This window comes from Periophthalmus magnuspinnatus, chromosome 9 (genome assembly GCF_009829125.3).
Source record: "Periophthalmus magnuspinnatus isolate fPerMag1 chromosome 9, fPerMag1.2.pri, whole genome shotgun sequence".
Lineage (NCBI taxonomy): Eukaryota > Metazoa > Chordata > Actinopteri > Gobiiformes > Gobiidae > Periophthalmus > Periophthalmus magnuspinnatus.
In genome coordinates this window covers 23,380,323-23,406,424 of record NC_047134.1, presented here as the reverse complement: position 1 = coordinate 23,406,424, position 26,102 = coordinate 23,380,323, and the positions used below count along the sequence as shown (strand labels likewise).

The 26,102-nt window shown below is 38.1% G+C and overlaps 1 protein-coding gene across 1 annotated transcript in view; it reads left to right on the top strand.

The window, feature by feature from the left end:
• The window catches only part of oxct1a (3-oxoacid CoA transferase 1a), a 92,580-nt gene that overhangs the window by 64,285 nt on the left and 2,193 nt on the right, over window positions 1–26,102 (top strand). Inside the window, exons 14-16 of the mRNA XM_033972896.2 lie at window positions 6,224–6,313; window positions 10,914–10,994; window positions 25,273–25,374. Coding sequence (XP_033828787.1) covers window positions 6,224–6,313; window positions 10,914–10,994; window positions 25,273–25,374 — 273 coding nt within the window. The remainder of the gene's footprint in view (window positions 1–6,223; window positions 6,314–10,913; window positions 10,995–25,272; window positions 25,375–26,102) is intronic.

The window sequence follows — 26,102 nt, the reverse complement described above, 5'->3', positions numbered from 1 at the left end:
TACAACCGCCCCGGGCTCATTTTAATGCATGAATAAAGCAAATATGAAATGGGCCAAATGGGTTCTAGTGAAGTAGATCTGTAGGTAGTCGTTCATTTAAAAACATTTATATGGCATTTTAAGCAGATAATCCAAGGCCACAAGGCAGGATGGTGTAGGGCAAAACGTAGTCATGCTTCTCATACATGTTTGAACTTTTAAAATGTGAGTGGGATTTGAGTATTTAGATGCAGAATTTATTTTAAATGCTTGAAGATATGTATACGACATTAAAGGGTCCATATTACGCTCTTTTCTGATCTATGTTCTAATGTTTCATCATCACAAACAGACCTGGAGTTGTGTTTTGTTTCATTCACAAACCTGCATATTTTGGTCCTGACTGCAGGGAAAGAAAGCTGTTATGTCTGATATTAATGTTCATATCTTTATTTACAGACGCAATAGTGAAATAAAAAGACCAGGATCATGTAGAGCGAGTTTAATAGAGTGAAATGGAGCCAAGAGCGTGCCCATGATCACTTCCTGTTTGGATTTATATATAAAGTCTATGTAGTTGTGTTTCTGCCACATTATGTAAAATATGATTCGATTAGAAAGGGATTACTATACTGTGATTACTGTGATTATCCTGCTTGAAAGTGATTGAAAGTTATTTAAATATTATAATTTATCGTGACATATTCAGCATCTATATATCGCTCTTCAAAATGTGTTATTGGGACAGGCCAAGGTGCACTAACCACAGGAACAGGGACCAGGAATTAACCCAGAGCCGACAGGAACATAGTCCACCAATCAGGAGACAGGAACACCGACTGCATATGTTAAGCATGTAACAGAGGCAGATGGATGAGAAAAACAAACAGAGAATTCAGGAAATTAACCAATTTATTATGCCAAAGAAACATGGAACATTTTGATAACTTTTTTAAATCCATCCTGTTGTTTCTCAGGAAAACTTAGATTTTATATTTGTTGATGGCAGTTTTGACGGCTGCTGATACTAAAATAGCCTCTAGCATCTGGTCTCCTCTCACATGTTTGTTTAAATCAAGCACATTTTAAGCTTTTCATTGCTTCTTATGCTCAGTTCTGTTTTCTCTGTAGCTCAATTAATAGACCACGTGTGTTACAGTCCTACCTCCAACTTCAACTTTTAACTTTTTTAATAATTTACAAAGATGTGACTCTAGTCACCGATGAATCTCCTTGTTTTCAAATGAGTGTGATTGACAGGTGGATTAGCCAAACAGGGACAGGCATGGTCCATCTGTACCAGAAATAATAAAAAAAAAACAAATCTCAAGGGTGCTGAAAAACATGGCTGATTTCTGCAGAATCAATGAGAAGCACTAAACTCTGTTGATCTGATGTGAGAGAAATGTGATTTTATTTGTAAATCATAGGTGACCAATGAATTTGGAGACGAGTTCCATATTTGGAATTCCGAGTGCGAGTATCATAGCAACCAAAGAGCCAATCCAGAGTGAGGCTGGTGAAGGTAACGTCCCTTCCCGCCTGCACCGCTGATTTAGCACAGAGCGGGCGCTTAGCAACATTGTCAATCAAACCTGTTGCGAACACTAGTGGGAGAACAACCACGGGTAAAGAAGGCATTTCATTCATCGGATGTTGATGTTCATATCATTATTTTTATCAGAATAAAAACACCAGGATCATGTAAAGCAGGTTAATATGAATATTTTGAGACCAAAATGTGGCCTGACCGCAGCAGTTACAACAAGGAGTTTCAACATTAAGCGAATAAGAGCTAGACTTGATGGCAACAAAAGCAGTGCACATAAATATATTTTGGGCTCTCTCTACCCCTTTAGGCATACTTCATTCTTTACTTAACTTTTTCATATTTTTATCTTTGTATTCCATAATTTGGTACACTTTCACTACCTCCCTCCTCCCCTACGTCTCTCGCTCCATGTGAAAAGTGCAGATTAGCAGCGACAAAGCGCCCAATCTGAGTCGTTAGAAAATCAAAACCTGCGGGAGCTTTACCCAGAGCAGCCAGGTTAACACAGGCAAACCCACTTTAATGAAACGTCGACTTGTGAACAGCTCTTAAGCACTTTTTTTTTCATTGTAAATTATTCTTGCTCATTTTGGTCCAATCTTAAAGGCCCTGCACCGGATTTCTCCCCATATATTTGAGCAAAATCCAGTACAGATATAGTGTAAAAGCAGCATGTGAGTTTCAAATGTCCACTGCTTCTAGCTTTTGAAATAACACATGAACGGGAAATGTGCCTTAGCATGCCAGTTATTGTTAGCTTTACTGTCACAGCAAAACTCGGCAGTCGACGCTGGTGTTTTAGAGTTACGAAAACCAGTTGCAAACTCATCATGGTGAATCATTAGGATGTTCAGAATGCATAAGGTAAGTGAGGAGTAACTTCGGACCACTGCAAACTGTTTAAAATGAATACTGACAAAAATTTATATCCAGGTATAAGTTTGAATTCTCCCAATAATGATAGTAAGAAGATTTTTTTGCAGGCTAACCAGAAATGTGCTAATACATACCAGGAAATTGTTTGAGGTTCAAGTATTTTACAGAAAAATATTGGACTTTCTGAATCACGTGCAGACCTAGTTTCATTTGGGAGATTACGCTACAAGATCTGTTCTTTCTATTTTTTCTTATTCAATATTACACAATGTCATTCTAATGTTGCGTATAACTACATCAACTAGCATGCTAACGTGCACTTCTTGATTTTCGTGCATTAAAACTTTCTAATTAGATGCAGACAACACACAGCAGTCTTATTTTGACTTCACGATCTGTTTATACCATGGAATGTTTATATAAATGGACATAGCTAACCTGCTAGCTGCCACATTTTAAAAGAACATACAAACTCCACCACAAAACACCCACACACACTGAAGAACCTTACAACCTCTCAGGCCAATCATTACTGAGACATTGAAAAGAGATGTATGAATAGAAATGTCACCCATGGTCTATATGGCAGGATTGATTGTTGGTGTCAAAGCTGTACATGTGTGTTATTATGAGGTTAGACAGTGTGACCTCTACAGGCACACTCCAGCGCTGCAGCTGTCACAAAGTGCATTAACATTGATCAGGAGGAGGACACTCAACATGGGGATTAATGGCCTGTCATGGTTTATAGCCCCAAAGGATAATCTTTTACTCCTGAAATGGTCTAAAAATAAAGGTTGGCTATGACATTGACCACATGACAAAGAGGCTTCTGTAGAATACTATTTAAACATGTCTAAATCAAAGGAGCCCAGAGCTAAAACGCTGCTAAAGGCGCTAATCATTATCGGTTGAGCCCAAAACAACTGGATTACTTTTCATGATGGATTATCGAGTTTAAATTGACAGTAAGTAACTTTCTGAGGCTGGAAAGTCACCTGCATGATTTCATGGAAACAGAAAAATCTTACTCTGAAACATTGTCCATAGAGATAGATAGATTTTATGCCATACTGTGGATTATTATAGACAAAGGAAGAACATTTCCATGGAAACAGGCAGGTAGAGGCCCTCCTTCAGGTTTGTGGAGATGCAAGCCCGTTCACAGCAAGGATGGATGTTTGTTTTTGGTTTTGGGGTTTTTTTTTTTTTGTTTTTTTTTTGGAGGGGGGGGGGGTTCAGTGCAATAAAATGAAAAAAACTAGCATGTTTTTATTTTAGCCCATTTTTTTTTGACAAAAAGTTACATACTGGAGCTTTAAATTGTGATTAATTTATGTTATTACAACTCATTTTCCCCCCATTTTTCTAGATCATCCTTATACATATTTTCTAGAGTAAAGCCAGTGGTTCCTGTTGCTTTTTACATTGTTAAGCTACGGAAGTTTTATTGTATATATTTGTTCCTCGCTCTCCTACTTTGGCCAAATCCCATATTTGTATTGGTATGTACATTACTAGCACCAGAGCTCCTCGCCATCTTTAATATAATCATGAGTGTTTCCAGACTTGGTTCCTGGCTGTCTTGGCTCTCTGGAGTGCTATCTGCAGAGCCCAGCTGGCCCCCCCAGAGGGCCACAGCCTCTGATGCTCCTCTCTGGGTGTACTGTATATCCTGAGGTTATCACAGCTCCACGCCTCTACACATGATTGATGAGCAAATGGGATTTTAATTCAGTTACTCAGCCGTCACCCTGCAGCTATATCTGTACAGCAGCGCTCATGTTTGGAAATCTGCTTTAGAAACAATGGGGAGACCGGGATGGGTTTTTGTCAAGGAGCTATTTCACTTTTTGAAATGGATTAAGCATTCTCTTGAGTCTACATTTTTCATTATAGGTCCCTCTTTCCATTCCATTGCATGCTGTTGATGTGTCGTTGGGCAACCCACCTCGCCCCTAGGGTCTGTGTACACTGGTGTCTGTGTAATCCCTCAGTCTGAGGTCTGATCCATGGTAAAAGCCAAAGTTAAATCTGTCAACTGGACAAAAAGTTGTAGGAGTAAAGATGTTTTGCTGCTCATCCAAGCCACTCAATTCTGGTCAGTTTGCTGTTGCACACTGCCTTATATCTATCTGACGGGAGGAGGTAACTATACTGAAATGGAGATGTAAGGACCTTTCCTTCTAGGTTCAGATCCTCTGTTGTCCCCCAAGTCATAAACAAAGTAATGCGGTCTACTCCATTCCATGTAGTGACGTGCAGTGAGTGTTACATTGAAGAAACTAAACAGCCACTCCATAAGAGAATGCACCAACACTGTTGCGAGAGCTCCTCGGGACCCCAGTCTGCTGTACATCTCCATCTCAAAGCCACTAACCACTCATTTGAAGATAGTGAGGTCCAGATCTTAGCCAGAGAAAAGAAATGGTTTGAGAGGGGAGTTCAAAAAGCTATTTTTGTTAGGAAATACAATCCTTCCTTGACCATGAATGGGGGAGTTAGACATTAACTATCTCCCATCTATAACTCCATCCTCAGACCCAAAACAAGCAAAGAAAACAAAGATTTAGCCAGGATGCCAATAGATGTGAAAAACACCCATTAAGAGTTGTATAAATATATTAAGTATGTCTCAGGCACAGTGCACACTTAGTGTAGCTCATTAGACCTAGCCTAGATACAGAAACTGTAAACAATAGTTGTTTACAGTTTCAGTGTAGTTAGCTCCTCCCTTCAGATGGATATAAGGCAGTGTCCACCAGCAATCTCACCAGAACTGAAGAAGTGGCTTGGATGAGCAGCAGAACATCTTTACTCCTACCACATTTTGTCCAGTTGACAGATGTAACTTTGGTCTTTTGCTATGTGCACACTGATGTGTGAATCGTTGAGTGGTTCCTTTGAGTGCCTTATTTATTATTCCTCATAACTGACTCATTTTACAGTCATGTAAGCCATATAGTTAGTTACATTTTCAACCTGTCCTGTCAAAGAATGTGTTAACACAATTTCCTTTGATGTATTTCCTTTACTTGTTCTCATTAAAAGCCTATAAAAACAGCTTTCAGCATGAATTACATGAACATAAACAACACAGACTTTTAACCATTGTCATTTAACCCAAAAATGAACTCTAAAACACTCTTTGGCATCCATTGGTCTTTGCATTTTAGATGGATATGCTTAACGCCATACTGTGGAACATTATAGGCAAATCAAACACATCTTTAAGGAGAAAACCAGGTAGCAACCCTCCTCTCTCAATAAGTGAATAAACAATGAATTAATTACAATTAATAACTGCAGTTTATTTTGTTACTTTGCTATATCTATTTGAACATATCATGACCCAGACTCCCACACACCTCCACTCTTTTGTCTAAAGATGTTTCAATAGTACTGTATATATATGTTTGTTTCATCTAGTTTTGGCTAAAGTTTAAAGTTCTAGATATAAACTCCAGATGACATTTTTAATCTTGTTTTCACAGATCTTTTTGCAATATGCTGCAAAGTACTCGCACGTCGTCATCCTCCCTTCTTTTGTCCCTCACAGAAAGATAGCCACTATAATTGGTATCTCATAAATCTTTTAAAGTCTAGGATTGCTTTTTTTAATCTACGGCATCGTTCCCCTTCTGGTCTAATTTGAAAAGACTTTTCATGGGCTATTTAATGAGGGATAAAACTTAAAGACAGTGAATATAAACACATTTCTTGACGTCACGCGCCATCTTGGATTCACTTATCTCACACAGGCTGTTCGTTCTATACACAGGCTTTGTCTAATGGCCAATTTGTGTGTGTTTCCAGGGTAAGATGGTGAAGGGGATGGGCGGTGCCATGGATCTGGTGGCCAGCGCTGGGACAAAGGTAGTGGTCACCATGGAGCACTCAGCCAAGGTTGGTATCCCGGTGATCCTTCATGTCTGTGCTGTTTGTGTAACGGCCGTTTTTAATTAATGACTCAAATCACAACTGATGTAACATGAAAGTGGCGTGTTTTATGAATGGATCACAATGGAAAATATTAAACTGAAGTAACACAAGAGACAGATAAAACGTACAATATGGAACATGAGAAAGCTATTTGTGCCAAAAAGATATGTAGTGATAGTGGTTGTAGTAGTTATTGGTAGCAGTAGTTGGTAATATAGTATTAGGTTGATGGTGGTAGTAGTAGTAGTACTTAATATTGCATAGAGACCTACTAACATTACACATTATCTCATTAATGTTAATAATAAAACCCATTTGATTTGTGTAGTGCCTTTGGACATTCAAATACACTTTATATGGGATTTTTCATTCCTTTTCCACACTTGTTGATGTTGAGCTAGTTCTGCAGAAAAATAAATATTAAAAACCAGCCAGTGATTAGAAAAACTTTTTGAAATGAACTGATCACAAAGATTTGATGACCCAAACAACCCATTTCCCCCCGCTCATATCTAGGCCACTTCAAATTGGTACTTTCTCCTTTTTCTTGTTTCTCCAAGAGACGGATAGAAAGAAGCAGAGAAGGGAACATGGATGAAAACTGAATCTTATATTTAAGGAGTCACAGTGATGGTCTGTTTTTTTATGTTAGTGATACACCTATTTAGACACAGCAATGATAATAATAATAACCCATTTGATCTATATAGGAGCACTTTTGTAGCACTCAAATACACTTAACACTGCATTTTTCATTCCCTTTCCACACTTCTTAATGTGAGCTGCTATTGTGTAGACTGACTGAAGGGAGGCTGCCAATCTGCGGCATCACTCCCTCCGATCGCCACCAACACTCACACCATAGACTGTATCTATAAATGGACATAACTAACCTGCTAGCTGCTGCTTTCCAAATAAAAGTGATCATGGACACACTTCCGGCTCCTATTTACTTGAAAAACTATGGCCCCTCTCTCTGTAACTGCTGCTGTCAGGCTCATCATTTTGGCCTTAAAATATTCGTATTAACCAGACCTACATGATCCTGGCATTTTTATTTGGCTATTGTGGCTGTAAATCAAGAACTCAGCTCAAAGTTTACCCCTATTAACGACGTCACACTCTCATACTCCACTTCTTTATACAGTCTATGATCTCTCTCTCTCTCTCTCTCTCTCTCTCTCACAAACACACACACACACACACACACACACCACATTCATACCAGACAATGTGAGTGTCTTGCCCAAGGTCACAAAAACAATCTGCACTGATTCAAGTTAGCATTGACCCACTGACGTTTGGGAAAACACCAGTCTCACTTTTGGATGATTTTAATCAAATTTGAACTTTGATATTCCCTTTTCGTGATGAAATAAGTTCCAACTCTGACTTCCAAAATATAAAAACATCTTAAAACAAACCAATTTTTCAAAGAACTTTTTGAAATTAACTGATCCCAAAGATTTGACAACCCAGACAACCCATTTCCCCTACACTATTATCCGGGACACTTCAAACTGGTGCTTTCCTCCTCATCTTGTATCTCCAGGCCCCTGTCCACATCCTGCTGTAATGAGAGCGAGTGTTCAGCCTGATTGGGGATAATGGTTTGTGTAATGTCTTTTTAGCCCAGTGCATCACAGACACACGAGCTTCTTAACTTTGAGAGAAGCATCGCGTACACGCAGGCTTCTTCACTTTAAGAGGAGCATGACAGACTTGAGGGCTTCTTCACTTTGAGACGCGCATCAAATACACGCGGGCTTTTTCACTTTGAGAGGAGCGTGACAGACATGAGAGCTTCTTCACTTTGAGACGAGTCCAGATCTTAAAATGATGCCAAACTCAAGAAAACTTTAGCATATACTTAATACTTCTAGTGGACCATGTTGTTTGATTGTTTTCCTCCAAATCAGCTAAAAGAAGTTGATAACTGACTTGAGAAGTTGCAGTAGTAGTATTGGTAGTTATAGTTATTGTAGTAGTTGTAGTTATTGTAATGGTAGTTGTAGTAGTAATAGCAGCAGTAGTTGTTGTTGGTGTTGTGCTACTAGTCGTGGTTGTAGTAGTAGTAGTTGTTGTTGTAGTAGCAGTGGCAATAGTTGTAGTAGTTGTTGTAATATTAGTGGATGTTAGTTAGTTGTAGTTGTTAGACTTATTAATATTACACATTATCTCAATAATGATAATTTAAAAAAACTATTTGATTTATATAGTGCCTTTTGGACATTCAAATACACTTTTGGCACCTTTTCCACACTTGTTCATGGTGAGCTACTTCTGCAGAAAAATAAAAACAAGACAATCGTTAGAACAACTTTTTGAAATGAACTGATGACCCAAACCACCCATTTTCCCCCTGCTCATATCTAGGCCACTTCAAATTGGTACTTTCCTACTTTGATGATTTAAAAAAAAATTTCAGCAAGGTAGACAAGACGAGGAGAGTCAAAACTGTTATTTAAAATTCTGAAGAAAAACATAAATAGAAGAGTTTTGTGTTGAAGGTTATTCATACAAAAGTAGAGTTCTGTTGTGCTTGTGCTGATAAGGCCAGTGTTGCCGTGGGAGATGAACGCTGTTTGCATGAGCCCTCTCCACCAGCTGCATTCACTATTTCTATCTGGTTCACTATCCATGTGTCTCAGAATGATGAGAATTTAGGACCTTTGCTATAGCAATTAACAATTAAAACAAAATATTATATCTTTGGAATAGGTAACATCACAACATTCTATTTGCCCATAATATTTAATACAGATCGGGGAAGCTCAAATGAATATTGTTAAAATGCTGATTACTGTTATAATACAGGGAGTTCTTGGGTAGAGGGTTCTTATGTATGTATATGGAAAAGATTATTTAGCAGTTACTATGGTGACACACGCACAAATTTGCAAACACTGTCCAAAAAGTTTTAAGATTGTCTGAAAACTCAAGAAAAAATACAAAATTGATTTAAATAACACATTTTCAGGAGCCTGTGAGTGTTCATGGTCCTGTTTAGGAGTTTGATTTTTTTTTTTTTTCAATGGTTAGACTGTATATATAAATGGACATAGCTAACCTGCTAGCCGCCACGTTCCCCTCTCTGTATCTGCTGCAGAGGGAGGGACCTCATCATTTTGGTCTTAAAATGTTCATTTTAACCCGCTCAACGTGATCCTAGTGTTTTTATTTCACTATTATGTCAAGCTCAAGATATGAACATTAATAACAGATAAGTCAGCTTCAGTTGACTGGAGCTGAATGCTATGGGTGACGTCACACTCTCTTAGTCTATTTCTTTATACAGTTAATGCGTGAGAGTGATTAACTGAAAAACTGTTGGATAATGCTAGCTAGCTTGTGACTGTAATATTATTTGAGAGGGACTTGTTTAACAGCACAAATCAGCTCACCTCTTGTAGTTCCAGCTAGATCAGCTCTTTCTGGTCAGATATTGTTTAAACAAAGCTCAGATTGAAGTCTATCTTGAGTAACAGAGCTACTGACCGAGCGGTGCCACCTGTTAGCGTCACAACACCAGGGAATGTTAATTACATCAGCTGCAAAGTATCAACGGGGAGATCTGGGTTTTATAGTTTGTAGTTGTAGTTCACATTATAGAATCTGAAAAGTGCTGATAACAGGAAGCACCTGGCTACACCTGGGTATAGGAAGATGTGAACGATACAAGGGCACATTGTGCATTCCCAGAGCTGTGCTAACGGCCCCGTGACTGTCACCGGCTCCGGCACAGATGGCACGGCGTTTGAGCATAAATAAAATCTGTTCAGAAGCTCGTTTTCATTCATGGCGCGACTCTTAGCGTAAACAAACAGCTGGAAGATGACACGCCTCTGCTGCAGTGTCACAGCTCCATATGATCTCATTATGTGAACACTGGTTTGATCAGTGCTTCAGTAGCTCAATTGATAGAACAGACCACTAACCAAAGCATAACTGGTTCAATCCCTGCCACTGATATTGCATAGAATTGTTGTGCCCATGTGGACCTGTTATGGAAGCTAATGTCTCATTTGTTTGTCCACTGACCCGAAGGTTGCCAGTTCAAATCCCACTCTCAAGATAAAAACATTAATGATAGAACAGTAACATCCACTGACCCACAGGTTGGCAGCACGATTCCAGCTCCCACAGGTGAATGCTGCTGTTGTGTCCTTGGGCAAGACACTTAACCCACCTTGCCCCTGGTGTGAGTGGTTGGGTGAGTCGTTCCTTGATGTAAAGCGCTTTGAGCGCTTTGAAGGTGGAAAAGCGCTATATAAAAATGTGACTATGTGAGCATTTACTACAGCCATTACAGAGTAGTAGTAGTAGTAGTAGTAGTAGTGGTTGCAGTGGCAGTAGTGGCAGTAGCAGTGACAGTAGTGGAAGTAGTAGCAGTAGTATCAATCTAATAACATGAGTTTGTGAGTATTTGCTGGTTTTCTTCCACACACAGGCGTCTAAATCCCTGGATATATTAAAGTTGAGGTTACTGCCCTGAGGATGTTTACAGCACATTCTAGTGACTCACCTGCTGATATGAATAACTGTGTTTTTCTCTTCTCCACAGGGAGGAAAACACAAAATATTGGACACATGCAGTTTGCCTTTAACAGGAAAGCAATGTGTGGATCGCATCATCACTGAAAAGGTGAGTGCAGTTTGAAATATACACTGCAATAAGGTCATTTTTAGCACAAGCAGAGGAGCGAACAGGAGCTAAAGATGTTACTGAACTACAAGTCTGAACCATAGACTGTATTTGTAAATGGATATGCTAACCTGCTAACTGCCACGTTCCAACTAGGAATTGATCATGGTTGTGCTTCTGGCTCCATCGACTCTGGCTCCAATTCACTTTACATTAGAAAACTGTGGCCCGTCTCTCTGTAACTGCTGCTGTCAGACTTGTCATTTTGGTCTTAAAATGTTTGTATTAACCTGTTCTACATGATCCTTGTGTTTTTATTTCTGTATTGTGTCTGTAAATCAAGATATGAACATTAATAACAGACAAATCAGGCGGCTTCTTCCCCAGAGGTCACTCCTGCCAGGGGTGGGGCAGGAAGGGCTGTTAATTAGGATTACCAAAATTATTTCTATTTGCAAAATGCCAGAATAATGAGAGATAGTTCTTAGATTTTTTTTTTTCAAAGTCTGTAAGTCAATATGAGCTGCAATAAATGCATAAACATAAGAGAATTCAAGACTTAAGTAATTATTTTGTGTTTATAATTAGGCATATGAGTTATAATCCAACCTTCTCAAATCTCATCGGAGAACAGAAGTAACTAAATTGAGTACTTCTTCCACCACTACTTATCATTCAGGAAATGAAGCTGGAACAATATTTTTGGGGGTCAGTATTTCCACGTGTATACAATTTCTTTGCACAACTGGGACATTTCTCGTTATTTTTTACTTTCATATTATCGTTTATCATCTATATTTTCTTCAACAAAATATCACAGTTCAAAGTTTGTTAATGTGACAGGCCTAGACCACAGAGTGTATAAAGAAGTGAGCTAAGTGAGTGTGACACCCATCGTGTTCGGCTCCAGTCAAATGAAGCTCATCGAGGCTAGAGTTATAGGGGACAATTTGGAGACAAGTTCCATATTTGGAATTCCGAGTGCGAGTATCATAGGAATCAAAGAGCCAATCCGAAGCAAAGCTGTTGAAGTTAACACCCCTTCCCAGCATTGCTAAGCGCCCGCACCCTGCTAAACCAGTGGTGCCGGTGCTTAGCAACGCTGTCAATCAAACATTTTACTAACGCTAGCAGGAGCAACCACGGGGAAAGAAGGCGCTTGATTCTTCTGTTATTAATGTTCATATCTTCATTTACAATAGCAAAATAAACGCTAAATAAGCTGTAAATACCATTATACAGTGAATTTTGATCCTTTGGCAGTGAATGAAAATACTGCTGAGGTTCATAATTCAAAAGTCACTGTAGATTAGACGAGTGGTTATGCTGCTAATTTCATGTGGCAAGATGAGGGTTTTGTTTGTTTGTTTTTCAATTAGAAGATTTTAGTTTTTTGACTGGAGACATAATGGTGATCATGATATGAATAATAGCAAAGCCATCACATCCACTTCATGCATTAGTTTGGTTATTACTCAAAATGAACAGACTGCAGCAGCATCTCATTCACCTGGATTAGAATTGCAGCGGTTCAAATAGGGCTGTTTGTGTTCACTGTTCTTAAGGCGCCTGTTTATTGATTTGGTTATGGATTAAGATTCTGTATGTGCTGGGTTTGAATAATTATTTTGTGTAGTGCTAAAGTCCTTCTCCTCCTTCCTTCTCACGCCTTTATGTGATATTGTTACTTCTTGTTTAGGGCCCATTTTTTTCATTCATACCAAAATGATGATGCAACACTGCCGAATCCTATGAGTATCACTGATTAAGAAAATAAAACTGGACTGTGTACCGGTGGAGATGAAAATGGGGGTTGATCGGCAAAATGGCGTCTTGAAAATAAGCGATTAAAGATTACTCAAACATGAATCCCTCCAAATACAACTTCAGAGGCTCAATGAGAAAAAAAGACTAGAACGTCTTTAAAAGCTTGCATAATAGGTCTGCTTTAAAGCTGAAGGGTTTTTTTTTTCTTCACAAATTAGTAAATGTAGTTTTTGTCTTCATAAAGTGTATTTTAAAATCAGTACTTTGTGAAAGAATCAGATTTAATCATAAAACATTTGTAAATTGTATTATGATGATGATGATGATGATGATATTTGTGATTAGAGCTGGTTGGCTGTGTGAGGGTCGTCCACACAGTTTGTGAGAGCTAGGATCAAGTTAGACACATTCACATATAAACTTTCTCCTCTCAATGTTTAAAAATCAGATACACCAGCTTTAAATATCAGTTGAATGAAGAATGGGCATGCAAATGGTCCCATGTGGCCTGAATGAATTGCATAGAAAGTGCTGTCTCTGGGCAACAAAGGCTCTGCTGGGCTGATTGTTATACTCAAACTTTTGGCCCACCACAGTTACAATTAAATGTTGTATTTTTGACACTACAAAAGTCAAAGGATTGTTATGTGACTGCAGTTTTGCAGTTGATCAATGAGGAATTGTTTTTAATATAAATTATGTTTTCAGGTTTAGGACTTGCACAAGTACAGTATGAGAGAATCTTGAAAGGAGAAAAAGGAGATCAGACATGATTACATTATATTGGATTTTTAAGGAAATGTGCAAGTTCTTCTGGCTGTTTATTTTCTGAACATAAGGGCTACCGTAGGCCGTAACCCACGCCAAAACAAGAGCCAAACTACAGCAGTTTCAACTCACGGGAGCCAGTCTCCACAACAGATCAGTAACTGACCAATAGAACCTATTAGAGAGAATAGAGAACTTGTCGGCATAGCAACCAAAACAAAATATTTTAGAGTGAGAGTAAACACCTAAACTCCGCCCCCCAAAACACCTTTTTGAATAGAGCTGCTGAACTTGATATTAATTGGAGCACTGAAGTGTGAGGATTGGTCCACACTGAAACTCTGCCTGTGCAGCCAGGTGTTTGTGATCAGGGTAGTCATGTGTGATGTCACGTAGTACTTGAAACTGCAGTGGCCACTGGAGGCAACTGTTTTTGAACATAAGTAGTAGTAGTAGTAGTAGTAGTAGTAGTAGTAGTAGTAGTAGTAGTAGTAGTAGTAGTAGTAGTAGTAGTAGTAGTAGTAGTAGTAGTAGTAGTAGTAGTAGTAGTAGTAGTAGTAGTAGTAGTAGTAGTAGTAGTAGTAGTAACAAAATAAAGTTTTTGGTTCCACTTAAAGACAGCACATCTCAGAGGCTCAGCAGTGTGGTGCGGGACTCAGAGTTGAACTGCATAGCATGTAAAGTTATAATGTCTTTCCATTCAGACAGTGACGTTTTGTCGTCTGTTTGCCATCTCCATTAAAAATATACACTTAATTAGGTTGAAATCACTCCTTCCTGATTCTTAAAGTGTTCCATTGTTGAGCTGTGCCTGTCACCAGCTCATCTCTGCAGATTTTACCTTCTCTTGGCACCAAAGTTAAAATCCTGTTCCATCTTCCTCCTCCGCCTCCTCTTTCTTTTCCTCCTCCTCCGCCTGTGATCGAATCCAACTCAGTGTTCTGTGTTTCTGCTGAGCACCCCTCTGCTGTCCACACACAGAGAGACATTTGAAAGAGTCTCACTGTGGACTTAGGTTTGCCTCTAACCTTCTGAGTTTGGAGCGAGCAAGTCTCCCCACATCATTTGAACTTTGCTGTTCTCATGGAGTAGAAAAACCAGGCCGCATCTATATTTCATAATCGGCTTTAGAGTATTGAGAAAGTAAAATTAAAGGTCCCATATTAGGCTATTTTCTGATCTATGTTATAATGTTGTTTTCTCATTGTTTTGTTTCATTCACACACGTTTAAAACACAACCCCTGCACATTTAGGCTGCATTCTGTTTTTAAAAAGAAAACACTCCACCTGACACCTTGTGATGTCATTTGGTGATACAATCTTTACTACAACAAAACGTAAAATGTAGCTTTTAACTTGAAAACTACCGTGTCATGACATCACAAGACAGAACAGAGAATCTCGAGCTTTGGCGATGTAGACAGACTAATAATAAAGTGTTACTCAGACATGTGTGAATGAAACAAAACACAACTCCAGGTGAGATAATGTTGAGGTAACAGCATTATAACATGGCTTAAAGTTCACAAGAGTTAAACAGGACCTTTCTGTGCAGGGTCTTGTGTAGAACGTCCTCTGCATTTAACCCCTTCTTCAGATCTTGATGTGGGTTAACGGTTAGAAGTTCTAATCTGGAGGATCAGTCTACATTGTATATGGTTTGGAGGAGGATGACTAGGTACTATTGGCAAGCACGTTTGACTCACAACAAGAAGGTCCTGGATTCATTTCCCAGGCCAGATTGGGGATTTTTGTGTAGTTTGCCTGTTCTATCCTCCATCAGTGGTGGAAAAAGTACTTCATTTTGTTACTTAATTAAAATACAGATACTGGAGCAATAAATACTCAAGTAAAAGTATCACATAACAAAAGTAATGTAAAGTAAAAATGTACTTAACGAGTAAAAAGTTAAGTATTTCTTGCAGATTGTGAAGTCTTATAATGCTACAAATGTAGTGATTTTGCTGGATTTTGTTCAACAGAAACAATTAGATCATTTTTATTTGTATATTTAGCTTTATGTAAATTAAACAGATTTGAACGACTGTACTGGGTCAAATGCAGAGGACAAATTTTCTCTATAATAACAAACCAACCCGTCTCAAACCAGTCCTCCTCCTTCCTCCTGTGAGGCCAGATAACTTACCACTGAAGAGGCGTTCAAAATACCCATCCCAGCTCGTGTGGTTTTCCGTTTAGTTTTGTCTTCTGACATTTTCTGATAGTTGTCACATTCAAAAACCGTACTGTTCCCTGAGGAGTAATTCAGACTCACAGCTGCACTAATGAAAGATCCAAGTGATAAGTAAAACTACAATTAAACAAAGCAGCGAATGGCACCGAAGATCTGAGCTACAAGCCATCAGACAGGTCCTTCTCCAAACAGATCCCATTTCTCTGTGGAATTACTAACATGGTGTTGGATTGTAATAGTCCTAATTAAAAGCAGGAATATAATGGCCAAACTTCCTTGTTAAACCCCGATCTTGTCACATATTTGAAGCTAAGCAGGGCCAGGCCGTTAGTATTTGGACAGTATTTTCCCTAATCCTCCATTGAAATGAATGGGATTCCCTCTTAACCTGAAGCGTCACCACAAAGATATAGTTTAGGAGCATTTACAGAAGTGGGCGGAGCTGAATAAGGTCAATAAAAATATATGTGATCTGTTTACAGCTGCAGTTCTGTCCAGCAGCTGTTCAGTTTCTTATTAATATTCATGGATCAAAAATAATAGGAGTCTTTTAATGCATAAGATAAGAACTTACAGCCTCTATTTCTGATAAAAATGTATAGTTTTTGGTGCATTGAGAGTGTTTCTTCAACTAAACTGTCATGGAATTTTGTCAGTCAAACTTATTTATTTTATCTTTTTCTACAGGAAGAACCCAATGAGAATGCTTAGACACTCTATTAAAATACGTAAAAATGCAAGCGAAATACAAACACAATAATTAAGTATCTAAGTCAATTTAAAACATTATAGACATGTGCAGGTGAGATTATAAATGTTTATTACAGATTATTAAAGTGCATTTGTGGCCTTTTTTTTAGCCAAACTAAATCTTGACTTGAAATGTTGTAAAGTTGAAAGGTAGCCATCTTTTCTGATATTCTCCTAAAGCCCTAATGCTGCAGCTAAGTGTTTGCTCAAAGTCTCTGCTTTCGTGCCAAATAGATTTCTTGCCTCATTCACTATTAAAGAGTTTTGGCAGATTTTAACCTGCTCCAGGATTATAAACAAAGCCCTTTTAATATCTTTAACAAACACCCAAATTTGCAGACGGGCCAGTGATTCTTACCTGTGTTATTTTAAGCCTGAGGTTTTACCAAGTCCCTGATTTGTCTGAGTGTGTCTGTGTAAATAACTGGATCCATCATTTTACAATTAGCAGTCCTGTAGTAAAGTGCATTGACATTCAAAACTATTATCCAGATTAGGGCTGCAAGATTAATTGAAATCCAAAATCAATCAATCCCATGTCTGATCTTTGTACAAGAGAGAACCATGTTATGGACTGGGGCGGAGCAAACCTTAATGAGACAGAGGACAACAAACATCGAAATACAGAAACGTGTGTATATAAATGGACATGGCTAACCTGATAGCCATCGCGTTCCACACAGGAAGTGATTATGGGCACGCTTCTGGCTACAGTGACTCTAATGGCTCCAATTCACTTTCTGTTGAAAAGCTGTCTGTTTAATGTTTGTATTAACCCGCTCTACATGACCCTGCTATTTTTATTTTGCCATCATGTCCATAAATCAAGATATGAACATTAATAAGAGACGAATTAAGCACCTTTTTTCCCACTACCATTAGCAACAGGTTTGAGTGACAGTGTTGCAAAGTGCCCACTTTCTGCTAAACCAGCGGTGCAGGCACAAAGGGGTGTTACCTTCAACAGTCTTTTTGCAGATTGGCCCTTTGGTTGCTATGATACTCAAGGTTGGAATTCCAAATATGGAACTCTGCTTCAAATTGGTCCCTTTAACTGCCTCCATGAGCTTCTTTTTTGTATAAAGAAGTAGACTATTAAAATTATCAAAATTGTATCAAAATAATAACACTGATCAACACTAAATTTATTGTCTAAGATTTTTTTGCTGATTTAGGATCATTTTGATGTTCTGAATCCAAAAATCACATTGGTTTTGCTCAATCAGGTCAACGTTCTGAACTAAGCTACATATTTGTTTTTGGACGATTTTGTTTACATGTATGAGTATTTTCACGTCATATGATGCAAAATTCTGTTATATTTCTCGTTATAAACAAATGCTGAAGATTTTGCATGTGCCAAATTATGACTAATTGTTTTTTTTTATATTACAAGTGAATGAAATGGCTTCGACTAGAAGATCTTGCAAAAATAAGCCTGACATATTCTGCTACATCTGCAGTGAATACACCAATGTTTCTAACAGGAATCAAGTCACAAGTTTCATAAAGTGTGCTTACCATGCTTATTTTGGTATTAAACTTGGTGACCAAGATGAAGCTTGGGCGCCACACATGGCATGCAAGTCATGCACCGAGTATCTGCGTCAGTGGACTAAAGGCCAATAAGAGTTGTCTGAAGTTTGGAATTCCCATGGTTTGGAGGGAGCCGACATCAATAGCTACTTCTGGGCTATTGATGTGACTGGGATCAGCAGAAAGAACCGAAGCAGCCTCAAGTATCCTGACCGTGAATCAGCACGTCGTCCTGTAGCTCACTGTGATGAAATTCCAGTACCTGTCTTTGTAGAAGTTCCTGACATCAGTGACAAAGATTCCTCCAGTGTGGTTTTAATGATGATGCTCCACATCCTTTTTCCCAAAAGGAGCTAAATGTTCAGGTTTCCTGAGAATCTGGGATCACTGAGTGATGAGCAGGTGGAGAGATTCCATCAGGACATAAAAGAGATGGAGACCAGGTATCGGGGACGCTGGGATGCAGTCATGATGTCTGATTACTGTTGGACTCTGAAGAGAGACATCCCTGCTGCTGAGCATTCAAGGGGTTCATAGAAACAGAAGTTCATGTCCTGAATTTTGCACAATGATAACGTAACGTTCCAATTTACATGTACTTACCTTTATCAATTAACATAACGTAACATTTAATTAATACATTCTGTTAGAAAACTATTTTTTATCTCCTAAAACATTTTTTGGATGAGAAATATTAAAGAAAATCAACTTGATAATGTCACAAAATTGTAATCAATTTAGTCAGAAGATCGTATTTTTCAAAATCAAATTAGCATAAAAACCTGACCTGACTGAGAAAAATGGATATCATTTTTGGATTCAGCAGTGCAAAATGGTCCTAATTCAGTTGAAAAAACACAGACAACTTTCAAAAATGTTTTTTTTGTAACCCAGTGTAATTTGAATGGACTCAATTGGCAACTCGCAATAGCTGTACTTATGTTCTGAAATGTCTCTGTGTGTCAGATGTACCTACCTGTGTCTCCATGGAATCTTATTGTGCATAAAAACTGCTGACCCTGTAGCTTAGATCTGTACTTATGTTCATTAGTTTGTCAGTTCCTATTTGAGTCTTTAGTTTTCCAGGATACTGTTAAAATGAATTTTGAACTGAATCTTATTAGCAAAACACCAACTGCAAATCCAATCCCAGTGCTTATCAAAAAATATAATTTGATATTTTTGTTTATATTCTTAAAATCATGATCCAGATGACCAAACCTGTGCTGCCATTCAGTTTATATGTTTACAAGATACGCAGCTTCCAGCTCCACTCCCATTACAAAGCTTCTCAAAATCACATTTACTGACTCAAATTGGATGCAAAAATCTAATGGCCCTCTCATTATATGCTGAAGGGAAAAGTGCAGAATTATTCCTTTGTGATAATAGGCCCCATAGTGTTTCCAGTGGCATTTTTAGTAATGGCAGTAATTCTAATGGTCGGGGTGGTTTTAATAGCACTTCAGCTGTTAAATGTCTTGTTTTTTTTGTTCTCATTTATACACAGCTCAAAACTGACTTTCTAATGCGTTTGTAGGAATTTAAGGCTAAAGCCCAATTTGTTAGAAAACCAGGCTTCATATCACGAGGAAAGACTGTATAAAGAAATGGACTAAGTGAGTGTGGCTCCAGTGAAATGAAACTCATTTGACTGAAGCCACACTCACTCATTCAGCTCCAGTCAAAGGAAACTCATCGAGGCTGCAGTTATAGGGACCAATTTGGAGCCAAGTTGCATATTAGGAATTCCAACCACGAGTATCATAGCAACCAAAAAGCCTATCCGGAGCAGGTAATGCCCCTCCCCGTCTGTACCGCTGGTTTAGCAGGGAGCAGATGCTTAACAACGCTGCCAATCAAACCCGTTGCTAACGCTAGTGGGAGTGACTCTGGCTAAATATGGCGCCTGATTTGTCTGTTATTAATATTCATATCTTGAGTTACAAACAAAATAGCCAAATATAAACACCAGGATCATGTAGAGAGGGTTAATACGAACATTTTAAGACCAAAATGAGGAGCCTGACGGCAGCAGTTACAGAGAGAGGGACCACAGGGGCCTAGCAGGTCTATGGTTCTGTTACAAATTTCTCATTCAGTAGTTTTCCTAATTGATTAAAATATGGTTTCCATCTTCTTGTTTAAAGTTTAAAATACCCATATATAAGGTATTTATTATTTCTTTCATTGTTTTAAAATATTGTATGTGGGCCCAGTTTTGGAAGAAGTACTCAGTTTTGTTACTTAAGTAAAAGTACAGATAGCGGAGCAGAAAAATACTCAAGTAAAAGTATCGCATGAAAAAAATCTAAATTTGTGTTGAATCAGAAATAATTGAATCAATGGTTTTATTCCTCCCTCTTTTTATTGGTATATTTTTGTTTTGCTCAAATTATGAACATGTTAAAAAATAAACCCTCAGCCTTTTCAGCAGGTCCCAGACAGTAATAAAAAATACTTTTACTTTTCAAACCTGTTTAAAAATGTAGTGGAGTAGAAAGTACAGATACCTGCTCTCAAATGGAGTGAAGTAAAAGTAAAAAGTGTCCACTGTAAGTAGAATTTTTGGTATCTGTACTTTACTTATGTACAATACTTTACTACTTTTACTTCATTACGTTCCACCGCTGGACCCTCATATGTTGTGTTCAGAACATTTGCTTTGACAGAGAACATATCGAACTTTATACCTGCTTTATTTCATGTGAACAGAAGCAGTAAACTCAGATTAACCTAAACTAGAACAAAATACTTTTGAAAGTTAAACACCAACTTCTTAACTCTGACCTGCTGTGAATGACATAACAACAACTCAACCTAATGCATTGTTGCTTTTTGTCCCGAAATTGTGAATGCAAGTGTGTCAGGCGGTTGTGTGTGAGTCAGGGCCTAATGATGAGAAGGTGACTCAGAGCCGTGTTTGCAGCCAGCTCCGGCTCTTGTTTTTGCACACATCCAAACTGTATATTTTATAAAGTGGGTCAGTGAGTGATTTGGTCATTTTGAAATGGACTCGATGGGACAGTCGTGTGTCAGGAGCTTACGCGGCTTATCCAGGTTCAGCGTCTTTGCAAAAGTGGTGCTGGTCTCAGCTGCTGTGTTATTAAAGCCACTACTTTCTAAATTGTAGACAGTAACCTTATGTAAACTAACTTTCATTTTTGTAGGAAAAGAAAAATATAACTATCAACTGGACAAAAAGTTGTAGGAGTGAAGACATTTCGCTGCTCATCCAAGCCACTTCTTCAATTCAGGTCAGATTATTGGTGGACACTGCCTTATATCTGTCTGAAGAGATATAAGAGATATAACATCGTCCTCAGACACAAACCAAATCAAAGAAAATAATAGGGCTAGGCCAGGATGCTAATATGTGTGAGAGCACCCATTAGGGGCCTGAATGATTATGCTAAGTATGACTCAGGCACAGTTCACACCTAGTTTAAGCTGAGTAGACCGAGCCAACAAACAGAAACTGTAAACAAACAGGTGTGTTAGTTTCAGTGTAGTTAGCTCCTCCCTTCAGATAAATATAAGGCAGTGTCCACCAGTGATCTGACCTGAACTGAAGAAGTGGCTTGAATGACCAGCTAAACATCTTCTCTCCTACAACTTTTTGTTTAGTTGTTTGTCTAGTTGTTTTAATATTTTCCTTTTACCATTTTCTTTCATTTGATTTAAAGGAGCCATATTATCAAAATCAACGTGTTAAAGCTCTTTAGTGTGTTACAAAGTTTTATGTAGGATTATTGTTCGCATCTAAAAACTGGCCGCACTAGAACTGAAATGGGAGAAAAAAAATTGGTTATTCTGCTTCCCAAAAATGGAATACATTTAAAGGACATGAAAAAACAGGATACACTGGTGCCACTAATGCACTTTAATAATCTGGTGATAAACATTTATAATCACATCTGCTCCTGCTTTGTTTTAAATGGACCTATGCAGTTTGTTGGCTTTGTTTGTATTGGTCTTTATTTGAAAGAGTTGCTCATGAAAAATCTTTTCAGAGCTTTTAACCATGTTCTAGTTGTTTCTTCTCATTGAGCCTCTGAAGTTGTATTTGGAGTGATTCATGTTTAAGTAATCTTTAATCTCTTATTTTCAAAATGAATCCTCATTTTCAGCTCCAGATACAATTCTGTAGTTATCCCCAGGTGACCTAAAGCATGTTTAAAATGCCAGACAAATGCGTAGTATGTGTTATTTAAGGCAGTCCCTCACCAGAGCTATGTCAGAACTGAAGAAGATATTTAGGTGAGGTGAAGCGTATTCACTCCAAAAATGTGTGTCACATTTCAGCCTTCCTCAGCTCTATTCTTAAGTGTTATATTCGCTAGAAAAAAATGTAGGTCTCTGTACTTTAATTAAGTACATTTTACAGTAGATACTTTTTATTTTTACTTCACTACATTTGAGAGCAGGTTTCAGTAATTTCTACTCCACTACATTTTTGAACTGGACTCAAAAGTAAAAGTATTTTTTCTTATTATTTGAGACCTGCTGAGTGTTTATTTTTAAAATAAACAAAAAAAATAAAAAAAAATAAAAAAAATAATATATATATATATATATATATATATATATATATATATATATATATATATATATATATATATATATATATATATATATATATATATATATATATATATATATATATATATATATATATAATGATTCTGTTGTTTCTGTTGAACAAAATTCAGCACAAATCTTTATCTAAATCACTACATTTGAAACCTTAAAAGACGTCAAAATCTGGACGAAATACTTTAACTTTTTACTGTTTAAATACATTTTAAAATGGGTACTTTTTCATGTGCTACTTTTACTTGGGTATTTCTTTGTTCTGGTATCTGTACTTTTACTTAAATAACAGAATGGAGTACTTCCATCTCTGCTCTATTGTTACAGTATTTCACCTGCATAATCCAAACACTATAACACTGTTTTTACCCATCCTCTCCTTGTCCTGACACGCTTCTCCTCTTATTAAAATCTGCTGATATTAAGTTCCTCCTTGCCCTCTCACACATGTTTGTGATGGGGTGCTCGCTCTCTCCTCTGTCCTGCTCAGACCTCTTGTTCCCAGTGTGTGCGGTGATGTCGCCGTCCCCTGTCGCTCCTGTCGGCCCTGTCACCCCTCGCCCCTGTCGCCCTGTGTGCCACTAATGAGCAGTGAGTGTGACAGTGTTCTGGATAGGGCTGTCAGTGAGGCTGAGACGAGCCCAGACTCCTGCCTCCATAAGGGGCTGAGAGCTTAAAGAGGAAAGTTTGAGCTTGTCTGCAATGTAACGCTGCAGGGTTTTTTTTTTTAATCTGAGTCAGTACTGTTGGGTTTGAGTTGGTATTAGAGTGTATTACGGGGTTTTAATTGTAAACAGCGTCAACATTTGTGAAGTTGGGGTGTTTAAATCTGTCATATCTAACTCATTTGTTGTTGGTAACACTTGGGGACATATTACTTTTTGGAACTTTTTAACACGCTGTTCCCTCATCAAAAACATGCCTGAAGAGGTTTTAGATGGTGTACGTGCATGTTTGAGTAATCAAGTGATCTCTCTCAGTCCCTATTCGAACCCATCTTAGCTGTTCGATCCGGTTCAATGCTCCGCCCACAAGCCTACATCACCTATGCCCACGTAACAATTCTCCATAAATATACAAAAACATGGTGCAATATGATGTACATTTAATTATTGGGATGCACGTTGATTGTGTTGTGATAGTGCTCTGAAGGGGGAGTGACCTAACGCAGAGAGCAAATTGAGGGGAGATTCAGAGCATCAGAAACGAATATAAATCTTGTTTTTTTTTCCAGCAAATATAGCTTTTTCAAAACAATAAAAGGTAACATGGGTGAATATGTTATGTTTTAGCAGTTAATACCACATAAGTAAAATACCACCTCTTTAAAGTAGTTTTCATTAGCATTATTAGTAATAGTTTTCCCGCTGAAATAGGGAAAGGACATGGTAAAGAAAAGGAGAAGGCAAGACACTTTCCCCAGCTTACCTGTGTGATTGCGCGATTGTGCTGCGGGAGAGAATAATCGGAGGTGATCAGATCGTAGAGGCAGCTGGTGAACATTGGCGGACATGTTAACATCATCAGTTCCAGGGCAGCTGAGACTATAGAAGTATTGTAATATTGTAGTAATCTGATATTTGTTTTGTTGTTCTTTTAACCGTTTGTGTTGTTAATGTGACTGCTTTTGTATGTGACACTTGGTTGCTATGGTGACAAGTTGACGTGAAGCTTTCATTGGTCAGTTACTGGTTTATTTGGGAAACTGGCTCTAGTGAGTTGAGTCGACCATGTTGTTAAAAGTCTTAAGGCTTGTGAAGCGTTCAGTGTTTCTGTTCCAGAGCCATCGTCTTATTTAACTAATTGCTTTGTCTGTTTGTTCATTAAGAGCTGAGACATTTAACACCACATTTGTTTACCGAGAGTCATTTACTTTTCAATTTACAAGTTTCATGATGTCAGAGGTCAACTGGGTTTAGGATCAGTTTTTATTTAAGTAGTAAAATATATCCCTCAAGATGGAGTAAAATAGATCAACAGATATGGGTTACTTTTGTCTGAAATCGACATCAAAAGGTATTAGTATTTTTTTTGTAAATGTAACTGAGTACGATCCACCTTTACATATAGACTATAGATTTCTACAGATCTATGTCATGAAATGCTTTAAAGGTCCTACATTACGCAAAATTTACTATATAACACAGATCAGAAAATTTACTAAATTTACTATTATAACACAGATCAGAAAATGGCGTCTTACAGGCCTTTTAAATGCTATAATGCTGTTACCTCATCAAAAACAGACCTGGAGTTGTGTTTTTTCATTCACACATGTTTGAGTAACACTTTATTTTTAGTCTGTCTACATCTCCAAAGCTCAAAATGCTCTGCTCCACCTTGGGATGTCATGAAGTAGTAGTTTTAACATCTACATTTCACCTTTAGTTCAGTAGAGACTGGCAATCCCAGGACTGAAATCATACAAATGAGTTTAAAAACACAGTAGAGCACTTCCTGTATTTGTGTTTGTGATGAGGAAACATTATAACACAGATCAGAAAATGGCGTCTTACAGGCCTTTTAAAGTGTCAGTTCTCTCCTCCAGACTCAGTCCTGGTGAGTGCATCAGAGCAGGTGACATGTTCTGTCCTCACCATGTCTCTTGTATTTGCTGCATTGTAAAGAGCTCTGTGTGTGTCTGTGTGTGTGTTTGTGTGTGTGCGCAGGCTGTGTTTGATGTGGACCAGACTAAAGGCCTCACTCTGATCGAGATCTGGGAGGGGCTGACTCCAGACGACATCAAGGCGTGCACCGGAGCCCCGTTTGAGGTGAGTCTATATTCATATAATGTAAAATCCTGTTAAGTGATTAGATTTAGTTTAGATTTATATGAAGCATTTTATCCAATCAGAAATTACAATGAACACTGCACTTTGGGTTGCCAGATCTTATGACTAAAACCAGTTTGCAGTGAACCCAAAATTACTCTCTTTGATATGATGTGTCCTCAGTAGGGGTGGGACAGTGTGAAATTTCCACTGTGACCGAATAACCACAGTGTGACATTATACCATGAAGCTGCTTAGGGGCTTCTTATGTTTAAAAAGTGTTAGTGTACAATATATTGCTCGTCGGCTATGTCCTACTTTGGTGTGCAGAGATTGATTGAAACACAGATCAGTTAATATATGTTAGGCACACATGGATGTAAATATTATTAAATCTAATCTAATATATTTATCATATATTTAGTACACACATGAAATTGGCACCAACGAGTGAATCTCCAGTGTGTGTTTGCACCTGTGACTGTGGGTGCTGTGGAAAACCATTTGACACAGATAGTGCCTCATTTCTACTATAGATATCTGATACATGGACATATCGGCTGTCTACCTTCAATATACTTTTAACGTAAAGGCTAGCGGGTTAGCTCTAAACTCTGTGTGACTGGAGGATTGCTGGTTTTCAGGTGGCATAGCAACATTCTACAGGCCAATGATCTTTAACACAGATGGGGCAGCTAAAATTAATATTGTTAGAAGGCATCCTCACT